This window comes from Diabrotica undecimpunctata, chromosome 2 (assembly GCF_040954645.1).
Source record: "Diabrotica undecimpunctata isolate CICGRU chromosome 2, icDiaUnde3, whole genome shotgun sequence".
NCBI classification, from domain to species: domain Eukaryota; kingdom Metazoa; phylum Arthropoda; class Insecta; order Coleoptera; family Chrysomelidae; genus Diabrotica; species Diabrotica undecimpunctata.
The window spans coordinates 51,107,601-51,126,380 of NC_092804.1; the positions used below are offsets into that span (position 1 = coordinate 51,107,601).

At 34.0% G+C, this 18,780-nt stretch overlaps 1 protein-coding gene across 2 annotated transcripts in view; it reads right to left on the reverse strand.

Annotated features, from left to right (window-relative positions):
- Positions 1 to 13,530, reverse strand: part of LOC140434529 (host cell factor 2-like) — a 45,209-nt gene extending 31,679 nt beyond the window's left edge. For both annotated transcript variants that reach the window (XM_072522866.1, XM_072522865.1), the window contains exons 1-4: positions 13,184 to 13,530; positions 11,222 to 11,370; positions 2,545 to 3,243; positions 2,349 to 2,486 (exon numbers count right to left, since the gene is read on the reverse strand). In XM_072522866.1, the coding sequence (XP_072378967.1) occupies positions 2,349 to 2,486; positions 2,545 to 3,243; positions 11,222 to 11,370; positions 13,184 to 13,340 (1,143 nt within the window). In that variant the 5' untranslated portion in view covers positions 13,341 to 13,530. The remainder of the gene's footprint in view (positions 1 to 2,348; positions 2,487 to 2,544; positions 3,244 to 11,221; positions 11,371 to 13,183) is intronic.
- Between the last annotated feature and the right edge of the window lie 5,250 nt (positions 13,531 to 18,780).

The following is an 18,780-nucleotide window of genomic DNA, read 5'->3' on the forward strand; positions in this document are numbered from 1 at the left end:
AAGGTAAACATTAGAGAGTCGATCTTGTCCTGTCGAGTTTCGCAAGCAAGTCTTCAGTGGCTTTAGAGTTGAAAAACTACCTAGAAGCACTAGTAGCTGGAATGGTCAGTACTAACTCGCATAATTTCACTACCTCCGAATATGCTTTGACCAAAGAAGTTATTTTAAAAACATTTGTAACTCACTGGTATTATTTTTTGTGTCAATGTTTTTAGTCTCGTATAAAGCTGTTAGTTCCAAACGTAATGAAATCAAGTCAAAATATTGTCCATAAAGACGTATCAAAGATTTTATATGTTTTTCAGGAAAATGTGTTTTTAAATGCATTGAAATTGCACAGCTGAAGAAAGTCTAGGTCACCAAAATTTTTAAACCTATTTTCCATTTGTTGGTATATTTTATCTAAAATGTGATAGTATAGTCGGCGGTAGCACGATTTACCATCTTCAACATTATCACTGCGTATGCGCTTCCTTTTAGGCTCAAAACTTCTTGCCATCATATTATTCCAGCATTTTTGAAAGGCATTTCTCTTTTTGTAGTAACATCTGTAAATTCGTTCATTTTATGACACACAGAAACAAATATCGTTTACCTTGCATTACATTAAATAAATTATCTGAGAATGGAAATATTTCAGAAAAGAGCAAGATTAAAAAATTAAAATTAAAATCATTGTTTAAACTATCCAAAAATCCTCTCGAGCTCTCAAATAATTTAATTAAATAATCGCGGTGTTGAACACTGTTAATATTAGCTTGTCGTTGTAATTCCATCACATCACTGCAACTTTTGGTAGTCTTCGCTTTATAATTGTATCTAAAGCTTGAGTACGGAGGATCTACAGAAGAAAGCAGCCATTTCGCTTAAAGTTGAAAAAAAACTTTGCATTCTTTGACCTGCATGACCGATTGGGATAAAACTAATTTTATTTTATGGCAAAACAGTGTATAAATATCGCACTAGGACATGTTTCTCACACTTTCAATTGTAGGCCCCCAAAATGTCCAGCCATAATCTCAGCGCCGTCATAACTTTGGGCAATCAGCTTGTCATTGCCATTAATGGATTTTAAGAGTTCACATACAATTTTGTATAATGCCTATGCCGTTCTATCTTCTGATATATCTATAAAACCTAAAAATCTTTGCTGCATGGAAACATAAAAAACACACGTCAAACAACGTCAACAACTAATTCATTATATTTGGGACATGACATGTCGTTTCACTACCATATGAAAATTATTTAAGTCGCCAAAACCACTATGATTTAAAACACCATTTTTATTGACAAAAGGCAAACAAGGCCAGTAATACAGTTTATTCCTAAATTCACAACCAATTAGCCACTCGTAGGTACTATTCGTAAGATTTTTTCGAATTAAAATGTCTGATGCAAGTTTTTATTTTGGTAGTTAGATTTTTCGTTTCAGGCTTCAACCTACCTTTAATTAAGAAAACAATAATACCTCAGCTTCTTTTAACAATTATTTTATTATTTTTAATAATAATAATAGTAATTTTTGTTATTATTTTAGGGTCAGATTGTTTTAATATTACAAAAAAAAAAACAAAATAAAGATAAGAACAGTTAATTTAAATATTAAATTTGACTATTAAACTATTGATATGTTCCATTTTTCCCCAAAATTCAGCGAACTACGTTTATCTATTAAAAAACACACTACACATTTACATTTACACAACTCTACAGCTGATTCCACAAAATCAGTCGACGAAGCCGCCATTGTTAAAAGCATTTAGGTAGTAAATCCCATTTAAATTCATCAAAAAATGTTCATGTATGCAATTGACACAATTGCGTATAAGCGATAATTATGCTCGAAACTTGACATACGCTACTCAGCGTGTACTATAGCTCCGGTTATTTTTCATAGACAATGAGAAGCAAATTTGAAAAAAACTAACTCCGACTACCAACGCAGAAATTCGATCACGGGTCCACGTACGTATAGGAAAGCTAAGATATGCAGCGCTGGATATACGAGAATTTCATTGCTTTGTCTTTTCTTGTTGCTTGCTGCCCGAACTACATAATATTCTAGTATGCAACTTAAAATGCTGCTTATGTGTTTGTTCAAATTTTTTATAAACGTTATCAGTTACTCAGTTGGTACGGTATTACTACAGAAACCTAGGAAAGCGATGCTTCCCTTGCATCCATGGACCACACGCCAACACGCCCCTGATATATAACTATGATATTAATAGTCATATTATCTCAATCCTTTTGTTCAACTATTGATTTTATTTTAGTGAATACACCTAACTATTCAGTTCTATTTTCAAGATACTAAAATTAACAAATGCATATAAATGTATTACCTGTAAGATGTATGTATGTACAGATATTGCTCCTGTCCAATTAACTTCAAGGTTGTGTGTTCCTGCTTTAACTAAACATACACGACTAGGAGCAGGAGGTTTATCTACATCTATAAACCATAAATCTTTGCAGCATACCTAAAATAAAAAGTCTGATTTACTCACTGTATGAAATGTAATATCTGGAAGTTACTACCTGATTTTTACCGATTTTTTTATATCCATCCCGACCAGACCAAATGTAGAGCCGTGTACTAATTCCCACTGCACAATGCCCTGCTCTGGGACAAGGTAGATCAAGTTCAGATTCTTTTTGGATATTCAATTCGTCCCAGCTCATGGTTTCTAAATTGAGGCATGCCAAGGTTCTTGTACACTTCCAGGTCGTTTCAATAGCATTTTCATCTTTTGACGGGACAGCAGGAACCCATCCTCCAAAAACAAACATTCTATGGCCAATTAATGTAGAGGTGTGTAGAGATCTAGGCAGAGGTGCAAGACCAAAAACTTGTGGTTGCATCCAAGTCATTGTTTCTGTTTGCAGAAACCACAAATCTCCTAACCTGCGCCCATTCATACCTCCATATATAATTAAAAAGGAATCCTGTTTTTTATTAACATATCCTATACCAGTATGAGATTCTCTTGGAGTGGGACCAGTCCAATTCGTTTGGGGAAAATCCCACTGCATAGGGTTACTTCTAATATCTAATATGTAAAGATCATTCAAATGTCTTGGAAGGAGTTTTTTGCGATCTGTTCTATAATTTGTTAAACCACCAAATAGGTACACTTTTGAATTTACTAGTGTGAAACTATGTCCTAATCTAGGGCAAGGTAAATGGCCAATTTTTGTTCCTTTTGGTTTTAGCCTTTTCCATTCCCATTTAGTAACCTCAAAATATATATAAATTTATTATACTAGTACTAGAACATTTTAAAAATCTCCCACATTCACATTAATGTTTTTTTTTTGTTTTTTTTTACCTTGAGAGATGTAATGTTTCATCTATGAGAGAAGAGAGCATTTGACAACAGCTATACAGAAAAGAAGAAAGAGAAAGATCAATGAAAAGATGGCAAGAAAAGTGGAACAACACGGAATATGTTGCTAAGTGGACTTAGATGCTGATCCGGGGCCTAAGGGACTGTATGGGCTGTGGTCACAAGCGACTGGATCACTTGCTGACGCAAGTGCTAACAGGACATATGTGTTTTAGGGCATATAGTAGAGTTTAAATAGGATCCTATTGTGCTATCCCGTGGGAACTTTGTTGCTAAAATGTAAAACCCATTTTTTTTGGTTTTTAATATCTTTGTAAGACAAAATCACTTGCTCGTCCAAAAATCGTAGTGGGAGGGGAGCGGTGGGGAGCCTTACAAAAAAAAAATGCAATTTTTTTTTCATCATTTTTCGGATGTACAATATCCGAAAATTCATTCGTCAAATTTGCATACCCAACAGGACATTAGAAATATATTTTTTTTATTTTTAAAAATACGTCATACCATTATTGTATACGGAGCGCCTTCATACAAAATCACTTGCCCTGAAAACCCATATTTTTAAAATCGTTTACCTCGCTCTACCTCAAAAAATATTGGGTTTAGCAAAAAATTGCTTTTTATAAACGTTATAGGCCAAAAATCAGAGAACATGCTGGTTTTTTTAGAATTTTGATTGGATAATTAGTTTAAGAAAAAATTAAATAAATCGAACGGCATGTCACGACGGACAGTGCTGAACGCAGAGATGCGAGGAAGGGCGAGATTCCTATGCCATAGTCAACCGCAAATCGACTCTACTGATGGCGATGTTGTTATGGTCGTTTTTTCATTGTGATGCTGATTTTAAGGAGGATGAATACTCTAGCGTAAATAGTGACTTCTTTGGCTCGTTTTGTTGTCAGATTATTAACAGTTTTAAAATACTGTATTTGTTAAGTGATAGTAGTATTTATATTATCATAATAGGTATTGTTGTATACCTTTAAGGTTCTATACTTATTATTATTATTATTAAATTATTAATATTATCCAGATTTAGCCATACGGCTCGCACTCCCTCAAAGGGAAAAATTCACTCATCTCAGATACTTACGATATCAAAAGGATTGAGCTCTGGTGGGACTCTTTCCGTGTTATCGAACCCTAGATGACTTGGTATGTAGGGGTATCCCGTATCCCCAAAAATGTTCTTACAGATTATTGTTATTATTATAAAGCTTACTAAAGACGCAGTAAAGTGGTTAAATTTCAAAAGCTTGTGATATACATATCTAAAATGGCAAATTCTAATAGAATATCTACCATTTCCAAGTATGCATTCCAGTATTTGCCTGTGGCAGTTTTAGCTGCAATGAATTCTGGAAACGCTGTCAAAAGTTCACGAGTTAAAGTTGAGATTTTATCGGAGAGTTGCATAACGTCTTCTTTTCTCCTGAAGTTATCGATGATTTCCGATGTACAAAGATGAATTAAGTTAATATAATGTACAGAAGGACTGCCACACTCTAAAAGCCACTTCTTATAAAGATTTATTAATAATCTTGACAGAGCTTCGTACGTCAACTTATGGGCTCGTATAGCTTTATTGTATTTTTTGCCAGATAAAATACCATCAATTGTGGACTGAACATAGAGACCACTGTCCAACCATACATCAGCAAGTTCAGAATCTGTCATGAACCGACCAATTATTTTGAGGAAGTTCATAACCATGTGAAATCCACCTAGACGAATGACTACGTTTTTTGTGTCTTCTGGCTGGAACCATTGGAGCTCTTTAGCTTTATAATAGATCGCTTGATCAAACGTCAGTACGGTGTATCTGTTATTTAGCTTTTTAGCAATTTCATTGCACTTTATGATAACAGTCCAAACGGTATCATATTCTGATGAGACATGGGGTAGTACAGGTAAGTAGCCATAGGTCGTTACATGTGATTTATCCTTCACAGTCCGTTTATGAAATCCTGACCACTGTGGGATAACGGTTTCATCCCTAACAGAATCCCTCATTTTGCAAATGCACCATGCCATGTTACGATATCTTATGTTATTATTAAGATTCTGACCCTTTTCTATGATGCTCAGTTTATTTTCCTCAGATTGTACTTTTCTTTTTGATTTGTCAAAATAAATTTTGTGAAGGGAATGAAGATCATTTGGTATTACCAGCTTCTGATTATACGGCAAAAATTTAAATTGTCTAGGTATATTTTTATTAAATGGTCCTCTCTGGAAGGCGGCAATTTGTGTTCCGTGAAAAGTAGGTGTTTTGTCCAAAGTCTCTTTCAAAATGTCAATGTTGTCAGCAGCAAATTAAACGAATCGATTGGGTACCAATTGTCTCGGTATGGTCACATGATTATTCTCCAAGTAAAGTTGAATTTCTTCTTGGGCGATGCTGTTACGCACTCTAAGAGTATCGATGTATGAAATTGAATGACCGCAAACGTGTATTGCTTCAATGAGTTTTTTCGACCTTGTTTCCTGATGAACTAAAAGTCCTAGCCCAATATGCTTTGGAGTTTTTATTTTTCCATTTGAACAGGCAATAATAATGTCTTGGAAAATGCTTACAGTTTCAATTTTCTTTTCATTATCGCTTTCATTGCGGACAATAAGATTAACAAGAGAATACAAGCTTTCAGGAATAGACTTTATGTAGTCTCTAACATTCATTTTTTTTTAAATCGAACTCAGTTGATATCTTGTTTATCTCGCTTCGGATAGTTTGGCACATTTTGACTAGAATGTGTTGCTCCGATGCCCCGAAACTAAAAGTGTCAGATTCGTCGTGGTTGTGCACGATTGTCTTAATTGTAGTTGTAGGTTCATTTTGTCTAGGAGACCTTACTGATTCAACACCATCCCCAAAATGGTTTTTCATTTTTTTAATTATTTGTTTATCACTCATGTCGTCAATGCCACTAATTTCACGATACCTTTTGCCAATTGATTTTGTGCTGTATCCTTTACCTTTTTCAAAACCCTTCTCCATTTCCTCCAAAAGTTTTCCAAATGCTTCATTGTCTGTTTTGTTAATATTACTATTTCCAACAAATTTTTTATTTAAATTGCGTAATTCAGTCGAAACACAAGCGGCATGATATTTTATTTCCGAGGCAATTAAGTCGTTTTCTCCACTTCTCGCCAAGAACACAGGGTTGCTTTGTGATATCGCTCTTATTTTTTCTTGCATATTATTAGTCATAACTTGGCATAGTTTTTGATTCGGTGAGCGCTTTTGACAAAAGATGCACTTTTGTAAATTAAAGGGCCGTTCAAGGGCCGTTTTTGAAAAATATCGTCTCTACGAAAATCAAACGGTAGTTTAGTATTTTTTGATTTGTACGAGGCAATGTTCTTTGAGCTCGTATAAGATTTATAACAGTTTTTGTGCCATTTTAAAAAATCTTGATTTTTTAGATCATCAAACTTTGAGAATATATGCCGCATGTATTTATTCTCATGACAATTTTTCATACGTTCGCTCGTGTATTCAATAAAAGTTTTTTTTGATCTTTCTTTATTAGAGTTAACCAGCCTTCCTCCTTCCAAACAAATAAGACACACATTTTGAATAAAAACGTCTTTTTCGGCATCAGATTTATGGAAAGAAACATGCCTTAATCTGATTTTTGACTCAAGTTCGCTGTCAGAGCTGCTGCTGTTCGTTAAATCCATTTCTAGATGGATACAAAAAAAATACTAACTGTAATAATAAGTAAGTTCTAAATATTGCTAACTTGCCAATAAGTTTAATTAATACTTATAATAATATTTCTAATGTCCGGATAGGTATGCAAATTTGAGGAATGAATTTTCGGATATTGTTCATCCGAAAAACGATGAAAAAAAAAAATCGCATTTTTTTTTGTAAGGCTCCCCACCACTCCCCTCCCGCTACGATTTTTGGACGACCAAGTGATTTTGCATTACAAAAATATTAGAAACAAAAAAAAATGGGTTTTGCATTTTAGCAACAAAGTGCCCACGAAAATCTATTCTAGAAGCCTTTTGCCAGTCTATTTACTCTACTAATATCTTTATCGTTTCAGAAAGACAGATACAGATAAATGCCTATGCTACGAATACTCTGACACTATTACTCATACAATGCTGGAGTGTAATAGATGGGCACTGAAGACACTGAAGAGAAACAGAATGTCTAGAGCAACATAAACCGGATCAACGACAGAGATAAGATATAGATAAGAGAGGGGAGTGCTTACAGCAGCCATCCCACTTTAGGAGTACAGTACGTGCGACAGACAACTACGCACAAGTAGGAGAGGGTGGTTTTAGTTAGTAGGCACCATAACAGGAAGGCATCCGTTGTTTGCAGGACCTCCTTCTTCTCAGGGGAAATAGACTCGGATGTACTCTACCCTGAATCCAAGACACGCCAGCCATCCCTAGGGATGGGTTAACCTGATACGGTTTTTAGAAATTTCCACCCTCAGAAAAAAAAAACATAATTCATCTAAGATTTTAAAATGATTGATATCACTGACTTCATTGACACCACAGTCATTGACAGCAAGCTCTAGGCAAATTGTCGATTTTATAAGTAGGATTTTAGTGAGTAGTCATTTTTCTTAGGTCAAAGAAAATATATCTGTCTTCTCTAAAATAATGAGTAGGTCTTTACGACCACTCGCGTCCTCTCCCGTTTCAAATAACTATACGACCGTTTGAAGGTTTAAATAATTTAAAATATACAAAAATCGTATTTCATTATCATAATATTTAGACACTTTCTATTTAAACTGAAAATAGGTATTTTGTCCAACCCGAACGAGATAAGTTCGAAACGAAAACGGAATGTTGATTTCACGAACCGGAACGGTGTTCCGGTCCAGTTTGATCAGTAGTTCCGGAACATCTTTAACAAGATTTGACTTAAAATATTAGATTATGTTTTATATCTGAAGTTAGTAATCTAGATTATTAAAAATTATTATTGAAATAATATTATTACTAATAACTATTAAAATTATTTAAATAATAATGTTCAAGACCATCTTTTGATACAGAGTGCTCTTTGTTGACTCGTAACTTGTGATTTTGAAGTTGTCATAACTTGCTTATTAATCCAGTGGCTTAGAATTTCTTTTATTAAAAAATTTCTAATATAAATTCGCTATTTCTGACTAAGGAAAGTGTCTCAGTATGCGTGGAAATTTAAATTAAATTCTGAAATAAACCTTTTATTATAAGGTATATCGTGGTAAGTGGAACCGTGAATTTCAGTAGTTTATTGTTTGAAGTATATTGATAAAAAAATATATCTCTAAATAGAACTTATTTTTAGCAGGAGTACTGAAGAGACATTAACTATCTACTACACAAACAAATGCACAAATCACACCTTCCAGTTTTATATTGTTTCTTTATTTTTGCTGCCCATGGGTTACACTTACCCCACTGGTGTGGAGTAACTGTAACCTGATACACATGTTTTACTATAAGATTGTAAGCAAATTTGCCGGGGTAAGAGTACTTACCCACAATATATGCATAAAATGTAACATTCAATACTATTTTCCCCTTTGATCTACTCTAGGAGACGGTAAGAGCTTGAAAATCTCATCTTCATTTTGTTCATTCATTTCTTCCACTTCATTCATAATAGAATTGCTTGAAATGCTTTATTTATCTTCAATACAGTCGCCATCACTACTGTCTTCTTCGCTACTATTGTCCTAAGCCATTTTTTTGAAATCTTTTATATTTTGATGGGTTTTTCAAGCCGCTAGGTTTTAATTTGTTCCAGTTTAGCAACATCGTCTTCTGAAGTGATCGCTTCCGCACCAGCGAAGATTATTTTTCTTCGTTTGGTGGTTTTTGGTGTTTGTTTTACTTGCTTCAGAAACAACACTTGAAACGTTTTCTGCCGATGGTTTAAAGATGTTGAGGCTCCGCCTTCAGATACACTGACTTCGTTAGCGATCGTGGTTATTGTGGGTACTAGAATTGTTTGTAGTTGATCTGCTGCATTATAAGTGGATCCAGCAACATCTGCCTCTCGTTGTTGAAAAGTGCACCAACGTTTATATGCTTGTGGCTCATACCTTTCAATGGGTATAACGGAGTCGCAAAATAAAAAAATTTCACCCTTTTTAAATCCATGTTTAATAATAACTGGATCTATATTTTCCCATATTTTGGACATTACAGCAGCAAAAACCGATTTGGGAAGTTTATAAACATAATTCTTTCGTTGCCACTTAATGAGTTCTTCCTCCCATTTTATTTTTAAACGCCGGTACACACTGACACACTGAGGTCCATCGTTTGGATGAACGTAGCTGGTGTCGAAGGGCGGGGGAGTTTAAAAATCGTTTAAAATTATTTTAAAACCTTTCCGCTTTCATACAATCATTTTTGTGGCCGAATATGTTGTTCCAGCATATTCCTCGTCCTTTTTTGCGAACTATGAGTCCCACACATTCTTTTCTCTAAATACAATATGCGGTGGTAGCTTTTCGCCCACCGCGCTTGCACCTAGCAACACAGTGATATTTTCTTTCCCAGGCGCACTAGTTGCTCTATGAGCAGCTGTTACTTTTGTAACTAGCATTCTGCTCGGATCCAAACAAAAAATAGTTGCATCTATATTGTAGATAGCTGAGGAAGAAACAGCTTCTATAACTTTTTTAGCGGAGTAAAGTAATCACTGATAATGAATGGGTCGACACTCCTTTTTCTTGTTAATTCCACTATTTGTGGTTTTTTCTGAATGATATTAAATGTTTTCTTAAATCACATGAAATAATCATCACCTGATATATATATATATATATATATATATATATATATATATATATATATATATATATATATATATATATATATATTCGGTTTTTTATAACGTCTTACGACGTTGTCCAACTCCCAAACGCCACTGTATTCTGTCTTGAGTTAGGTTTTCGTCCAGATTTCGAGCGCTAATCGCTTTCCTAACTCCCTTGTTCCAGCTCTGTGGTGGTCTTCCTCGTTTCCTCTTCTCTGGGGGTTGCCACATCATCGTTTTTTTGGGCAATCTTTCGTCCCCCATTCGGCTCACATGCCCATACCATATGATATGGTATGGGCATGTGAGTGTCCCATCACCTGATATACTATCCTTAAATATACTTTCGATCTTATTCTCATTTACATAACGACCTATAAGTAACACTTCTTTCTCGGAGAGGTCAAACCTCCATAATGGTCCAACAATGATTGTCTTTTGCTACATTTTTTTTTTCTTCGCAAGGTATAACAGTGGGTCTACTTATGGTTAAGCTTTAAATAACGTTGCTTTGGGAATATTTGCTTTGTATACAGTCATTTCTTGACTCTTTACAGATTCAACGGCTGATTTTAAAATCTCTGAAGTATTTCGGGCAGAGATTTTTTGCGAACGTATGTATCATTTTGTTGGGGCAAGTGTAACCCATGCATTGGTTACTGAATGTGAACTAATGAGCATTTTCTATGCGTTTAAAGGACTACTCTCTATTAGGTACTTACTTAAACAGTTTAAATAATTTCACAATTATATTCGGATATCTTAATACGCACCGACAATACACACCTGTGAACTCATTATGCGACGAAAATCGTCAACAAGCTGTCCGCTGTCCCATCAACCACAGAGCATATAAGGGTTATAAATAGGGTAGTATTCATTAGGTGAAGCCATTTTACTAAAGTTGAGTTTAGCAAAATAGAGTTGGTTCCACTTACCCCAACTTTTCTCTTGCCCCGGTATATCTTATGACAAAAAAAAATTGGTTAAAATCGATTAACAACTTCAAGTTTTAGTGTTTCTAATCTAAATATGTTATACTGTATATATTATATTGTATTATACTTACCTGTAACTCATATAGTTCATTGCTGTATTTGCCATATTCTTCCACGCCACCAAAAACTAATAACCTTGTTCCATCTGCCACGAAACCAAATGCGGCACATCTTGGAGGTACATCACCTTTAGTAATTGGAACAAACCACTGATTTGTTGCTACAAAAATGTACGTGAGTTTATAATAATATTACATATTACCATAATATTAACAATTTAATTAAATCTGTAAATTTTCTTTTTAGCACCATTTTATCATTCAATTGTTTTCTATCCTCTATACCTGTCTCAATCAGTTCTCTTTTTATGTTATCTACATATCTCATCTGTGGTCTTTCTCTTGGTCGTCTACCTTGGTAACGTCTCCAATTTTGTATTGTCGTTCTAACGTTATTCTTTTTGTCTAGCAGTGTGACCTGCGAAGCTCCATTTGAGTTTGGCAATTTTTGTTATATCCTCGACCCTTGTTTTTGATCTTACCCAGTCGTTCATCTTTTTATCTGACAGTCGTATACCTAACATTGCTCTTTCTGTTGTGGCTAGTTTATTCATATTTGCATTGATTATGGTTCAGGTTTGACATCCATATGTCATGATAGGAAAGATGCACTGGTTGCTCCTCAAATATTGAGTTATTTTGCGGTTCTTAAGTATCCAACTGAGTTTTCCAAATCCTGCTCATGTCAGTCTTGTTCTTCTAGTAATTTCCACACTTTGTTTCTCTTTAACAAGTTTCAGAATTTGGTCTAGGTAGATACATTTCTGGACTTGTTCTATCTCACTGCCATTTATAGTTATACGTCTAGGGTCGTCTGTGTTTGTCATTGTTTTTGTCATATTCATTTTTAGGAAACGTATTGGGAACTGTCTGCGAGTTCCTTCATCATAATTTGTAATTCCTCAAATCTGCTCGCTATAATCACGATGTCGTCAGCGAATCTGAGGTGGTTTAACTTGTTGCCATTCATGTTGATATGAAAAGTTATAAACAAAAATAACTAAAAACTTTTGAACAAATTTGTTTTAGCCTTATAACTTTTTTCTGGTTATTTTACAATAAAATGAGATTAGATCAATATTATAGATGGTTTTTTGAAGAATAATTTTCACTGCAAAGTTTAATTTTAAGAACTTCTCTGGATTTTACAGCGATCTAAAGTTCACTAGGTTATGGAATACTCGACATCTTGGAATAAGGGGTTCAAAGGCTTTTCGGGCTGTATCTCGTAGAAACAATTGAGGTATACTGGAGAGCATTTGGGGCCTTCAGAAAATTAATTTCAGAAGTTCGGTAAGGGGTGCTGGAGTTTTTAAGTGTTTCCTGGAGATAAACTCAACACTGTGGAAACGAGCTGCATCTTGTGTTGTCGGAAGCGATGATAGGTTAGATGTAATTTTGGTCACTGTCTTGACGAATCGTTAAATAATTGCGAAGTCTAAGGGTGGCACCAATTGATGCTAAAACAAGAGACCATAGGTTAGGATGGCTTGGTCATGTTCAACGTCGAGACATTAATTACCCAATATGAAGAACTGCTGATCTGCAGGTTCCTGGGACGAGTAGGACAGGAAGACCAAATAAGACCGGAGATGTCACTCAGGAAGCCGACCCGGTATAAGGATAAAGGAAAAGAAAAGGATAATAAAATTATTAAATGCGCATGCCTATAAAACAACTAAATCCATTTACAGAAAAAAGATCAGGGCTGAAAGGATTGAAATCGTAATATCATTCTTTATACCCACTCTTTATTCATATTAACACTGGTCCAAACCAAAAGTAGTATGCGAGTGACATTTTAATTATATACAGTCGCTTATTCTAAATGTTAAGTATAGATTTATTGAAATTGAAGTTGTACATTGTACATGAAGTAGTAAAACTAACTATAATAATCTGTATATACAAGTTAATAACCCCACTGCGTGCTACAATTCTATTTCTAAATTCTACAAAATCTTATTTTATTACCTGTATTAAAAACAAAAATATGGTCACACATTCCTTCATTTCCGCCGCCAAAAACAACCATTAATTCCTTGATAATTACTGCACGATGACCATGTCTTGGACGAGGATGAGGTCCAGTGGGATCCTCCACTAACTTCCATTTTAACGCCTTATCCATCGATAATTTTTCAGATGTACTCTACTTATACAGCAATTATCCACTCAAACAATCTTTAATTTTTTCGAAAGCTGCATATAAAGAATCAGTTTTAACTAATCAATAAAACTTTTGAAGAATGTAGTCACTTTGAAATATCATTAATTAGTCACTTGGTTAACACGAAAAATGACGTGAGTCACGAAATTAAACTGACATTTATCGACATTTCATCTATCAGATCCTACTGTGTAGTATTCGATCACGCTTAATTGACAGACTTTCCGTAACGTGTGTGCAAATAATTTTCATTGTCAGTTTCAAAAGTCACATTATCAGATATGTTGTCTTATTCATATTCATAACGTTAGTTGCTACAAATATTTTCACAAATATATTATAAAGTTTACAAATTTTATGTTATTAAAATTATATTTTAATAAATTATAAATGTTTTAATATATGTTTCAGTAAGCCAGAACCGCATGGAAAACATTATTTATTATTAATTTAAGATTTTTTATAAACGGGGCTGCGTACAAAAAAATTGAAAGCGCCAAATATGAATTTTTCAGTAGGATAAGAGGTTCGTCAAAAATATAAACGTTCCATAGGATTAAACTACCTTTGTTTTTGATTGAAAACGAAGTGCATTACTGCGTTTCCTTGTTGCCAATCAGTTTTCTGCATTACATAGGGTTTAAAGCCCGTACCAGGTGAATCGTACCTGACGTAAATTGGATTCAGATTAGATGGAGTACGTCCGAACGCATTTTGCCTTTTGGGGGTCTTGCCACCGGATTCATTCATGGTACGCTGCATACCAACTAAAATCACTCTCGGCTTGAGCGCGTGGCACGCCTTTTCAGTCCATTCAATCTCGCGCGCAGCCAGCTATATCACTTTTCACATTTTTTTATTATTTATCTGCATGTTTATATTTGGTACTCCCGCTACGACCTCTAGAGCTACAGTCGAGGCCGTCCAATATGCGCAGACAAACCTTAACAAAGCTTTCATTTGTGTTTTTTCCAATATTAATTTACACTTTTCTTTGTTTCATACTTGATGCCAGATAGGTGCAGCATATAAAATTGTCGAGAGGACAATTTCCATGAGGATTCGTCTTTTTCCTGCACTAGGTCCTCCTATGTTAAGCATAATTTTTGCTAGTACAGCAGTTCTTTGATTAGTTTTATTGGCGAAATGTTTTACCTCTTCACCAATTTTCCCTTAAAATCAACAATGACATCCAAATATTTCACCTTTTTTTACTGGAAATATTCTTTTTCTTTCCAGCACGAAGGAGATATGATCCCTGTTTCTAGGACCTGTATGATTGCTTCTGTTTAACCAAACTTTAACTCTTTCTAGTGCAGTATTAGCAGATTTCATAAGCCAATTATCGCTGTGTTACCAAGTCGTCTGCGTATGCCACGGCCTGTATCCCTTCTTCTAGAATGTCGTTATATAAGGTGTTCCACATGAGCGGCCCAAGAACCGAGCCCAATGGCATTACCGATGTATCCATTAGTTTGCATTTCGCTAGGCTTATTTGTCTTTTTGTGAACTATTCCTTTACTAAATTTTGAACGTATGGGATAATTTCAAGTTACTTAATAATATTTTTGAGTGTTTTCCAGCTTGCACAATTAAAAGCATTCTTGATATATAGAAAGAAGGGCACCAACCACGTACGTCTACATGTGGCTGTTAATTTTCTTAACGTATCTGACTGTAGTTTTTTAATAAATATTGGGGGAATATCATCTAGGTTAAGAGGATCGGGCTTAGGTGAGAAGGACTGGGAGGGTGTTGTTCGTCTTGTGTCTGTACATGATTAATTCTGTTCTTGCATTTGTCCAAAAAATATTGTGCAAAGGTATCAGAAATTTTCTAGTAGTCTGTGATAACATTATTTTCGTGGATTAAAGCTTTCTTAATAGCTTTTACTGCTAGATTGCAGGATAGATTCCACCATGGTACGGATTTTTTGGAAGGATTCATGGTGTACTTTCCAATGTTCAAATCTTCTGCTGCTTGTAACATACATGTATTACATTGTTCAACATCCGTATCAGCATTGTTTTGAAAAACAATTTCGTTAACTCGATCCTTAACAGCTGCCCTAAATAGTTCCCAATTAGCTTTTAAGATATTGCATTTGGTCTTAGTAAAAGACGGTTTAAGTTCATTATTGGTGATAAAGATGGGGAAGTGATTACTGTCGTAAACTATTGGGCGTGTACGAGGTAAAAAGAAGAGTTGTTTTAGGATCACTAATGCTCAGGTCAATTGAAGAAAAGGGACCAGACTGGGAATGAAAATACGTGCAACTTTTTGTATTTAAGAGGTTAACATCATGATTAATGATAATATCCTCAATAAGTTTACTCCTACCAAACGTATTTTTACGCCAATATTAAATATTACATATGACTGTTTTCTTGGGACACCATGCAATTACAGCTATAGCTTCTAGGGTTGTGTTTAATGAAAATTTTTGGTGAAAAACGTCATTTCCTTCAAATTTTAAATAAATGTAAAAAATATGAGTCTGGTTAACTACATTATGAACGTAGTGATCTTGCAGTGGGCTCTTAGACTATTTTAGAAACTTGTTTAAAGAGCTTAAAAAAACCGTTAAAATATCACTGGTAAAGTGATTTGCATAGCAGTTAAGGTAAGTTATAAGTAAAAAAGTAAAGACGTTATTTTCGGAATTTTTCAAAAACTTCCCCTTTCTTCAAAATAACTAAACAACTAAAAAAGATACAGAAAAATGCTAGAATAGTCTGCAGGATTAAATGCACCAAACCTTTCGAAATTGTGTGATAAATGTCAGTTTCAATTTGGACAGTGAAGCTAGCCACAACAGTGAAGTCTACAAAAATAATTTTAAGATTCTAAGGTGAATCGTTGGGAACGCAGACAGTAAAAGTAGCAGATTAGATTATATATAAAATGCTGGTTAATCATACGATTAATCATAGGTGCATTGTTTAATAAAAAAAAATTATTGTGTATGATTCATTTATGACTTACGGAAACATTAATTGTGCGAGGATAAAAATAAGCAAACTATAGAAAATACATTTATTGGTCAGGAAAATACATTTTTTAAGTATAAAAATAGATTAAACTAGTCTGTATATCACCGTTTTTCATCGAGAGATCAACGCCAAATAACAAGAGTCCATTTGAAATATTGAAACATTAGAAATCAATAGTTTTATATTTCTATGATGGTTTAAGACTAATAATATCATAAAAATTTAATATTTTAAATATATCTTTTTTTCTATCAGATTCATATAATTTAATTTCAACAGGACTTACGGCGCAGATTTTACGGATATTACACTAATTATGAAAAACGTTCATGGGAACATTTACTTTTTTTCAAAAAGCAAACTTCTATGCCAAAAACGAATATCCCATACTTGCAATCAAGTTGCGCAATGAGACTTTAGTATTGAAGATTAATAAAAACACCACCTACAGGTGATCAGGTATATATGTATATAATACTCCGTTTAATTGTACAAATAACAATACAAACATAACAAAACGAAATAAACAAACAACAAAAAATTTTAAATTCCTTTTTTTTTCACGCAGAATGACTTTTTAAAAGTGATCATCACCTCTATATGTTGCGTTGTGTTCAAGATTAATGATAACTTACAACAAAACAAGGTGTTGTTTTTTTAAATTCAATAGAAACTCAATGATATCTTAATTAAAATTGAAAAAAAAAGATCTATCCATTAATGAATCATTTTGAAATTCACGGGGACCTACATATCATATGTAACTGATATAACTAGAAATGATTAATTAAGTAGTTTAGGAACAGATTCAGGAATATTACAAAATTTAACGAAAGTTGAATATCTATCTGATAATCTGGATTATCATGATATAATTTGGAAAACAAACTCATCGCCGATCAAAAATAATATTAATTCGCATACATGTAAAATATAAACAATAATTACAAATAACTCCCAAGAGTGAAAACCATGGTAGCAAGAGCAATATTTGCGCTAATCTATTACAAAAAGACCGTGATCAAAGAAAAGATGTCTTTGCATGCTTTGTGAATGTCGAAAAGGCATTTGATAAAGTACAGCATGTAAAATGCTAAAAAATATAGGAATAGATTAAGATATTCGTGTCATTAAAAATCTGTATTGGAGTCAAAATGCCACCTTAAAATAGAAGATAGCTAAACTTAGCTTAGATAGCTGCTTGATCATATTCACGAAGTAGGGGAGGAAATGGGTATTAAAGTAAACTCAAACAAAAACCAAATTTTTAGTCTTTAACCGTAATCCACATCCATCTTCATTAAATGAAGTAGAAGTTGAAAAAGAAAATTACACGTATAGGAACTGTCATAACGAATAAACAAGATCTAGATATAGAAATGAAACGTAGATTAGCAATGACTAAATTCACTTTATCGGTTCTATTGTATGGAGCACAAGTGTTGAGTCTAAAAGTATCAAGCATGAACCGAATTGAAGAATTAGAAATGTGGATTTATAGACGGATGTTGAAGATACCTTGGGCGACAAGGAAAACGAATAAGGAAGTATATTATACTAAAGAGGATCAACAAAGATAAAGAATTATTAAAGACTGTTAACACGAGTTGAAATGTATATTCTAAAATGGACAACTACCACAAAAAATAGAAGCAACCAATGTGAAATCGGAGATAGTTTCGTAAATTACCCGAAATATAACCTGGAAAGCCTTCTAAATGAAAACATCAAGTACTTGTACCAAATACGCCTAGATGAGTACTTGACAGTGGCGGCCGGTCAGGGTCGGCAGTGCCGACCCACACCTTTATAGATATTATAGTTTTTTTAATATTTAATTTAATCAGTATTTCAATAATTAATTGTGGCAGGTAATCAGTTGATGTCATTTGTTTTTGAGAAATAAAAAAATATCTGTGAGATAATAAAGACGTAACTTTTATTCATGATTTTTAAAAGAATTCGACCAATTCGACCAGACTACATTTTATTCATGGTTTTTAAAAGAATTCTTCCAATCTGAGCGTTAAGTGATCCCTGCGTAGACACTTTTCAAATTGATGATCCGATATCGGAGACATCCATCCGCCAGTGAAAATCTTAAAAAGGCACGTTTTGAGTGTTCGGCAAGCCGATCCCAACCTTGACGATTTACTTGTAAAAATCAACGGAATATTAGTTGATTAGCAACCAAATATACATTTCTTTCCATGTGAACTTAATTACCAAGTACGGCAAATTTAAATTTGCCGATGCTTCATTGGGATTGGTGATTGGTCGCAAACTGTACATTGCCAGCGCGGGATGAAATGTTATTTCATATAAGAACGTAAGTAGTAAAGTGAAGTGATATTCAGTGCACGAACTAACCTTTCTTTCTGTGATTAATTTTTATTTTCTAAAGTAAT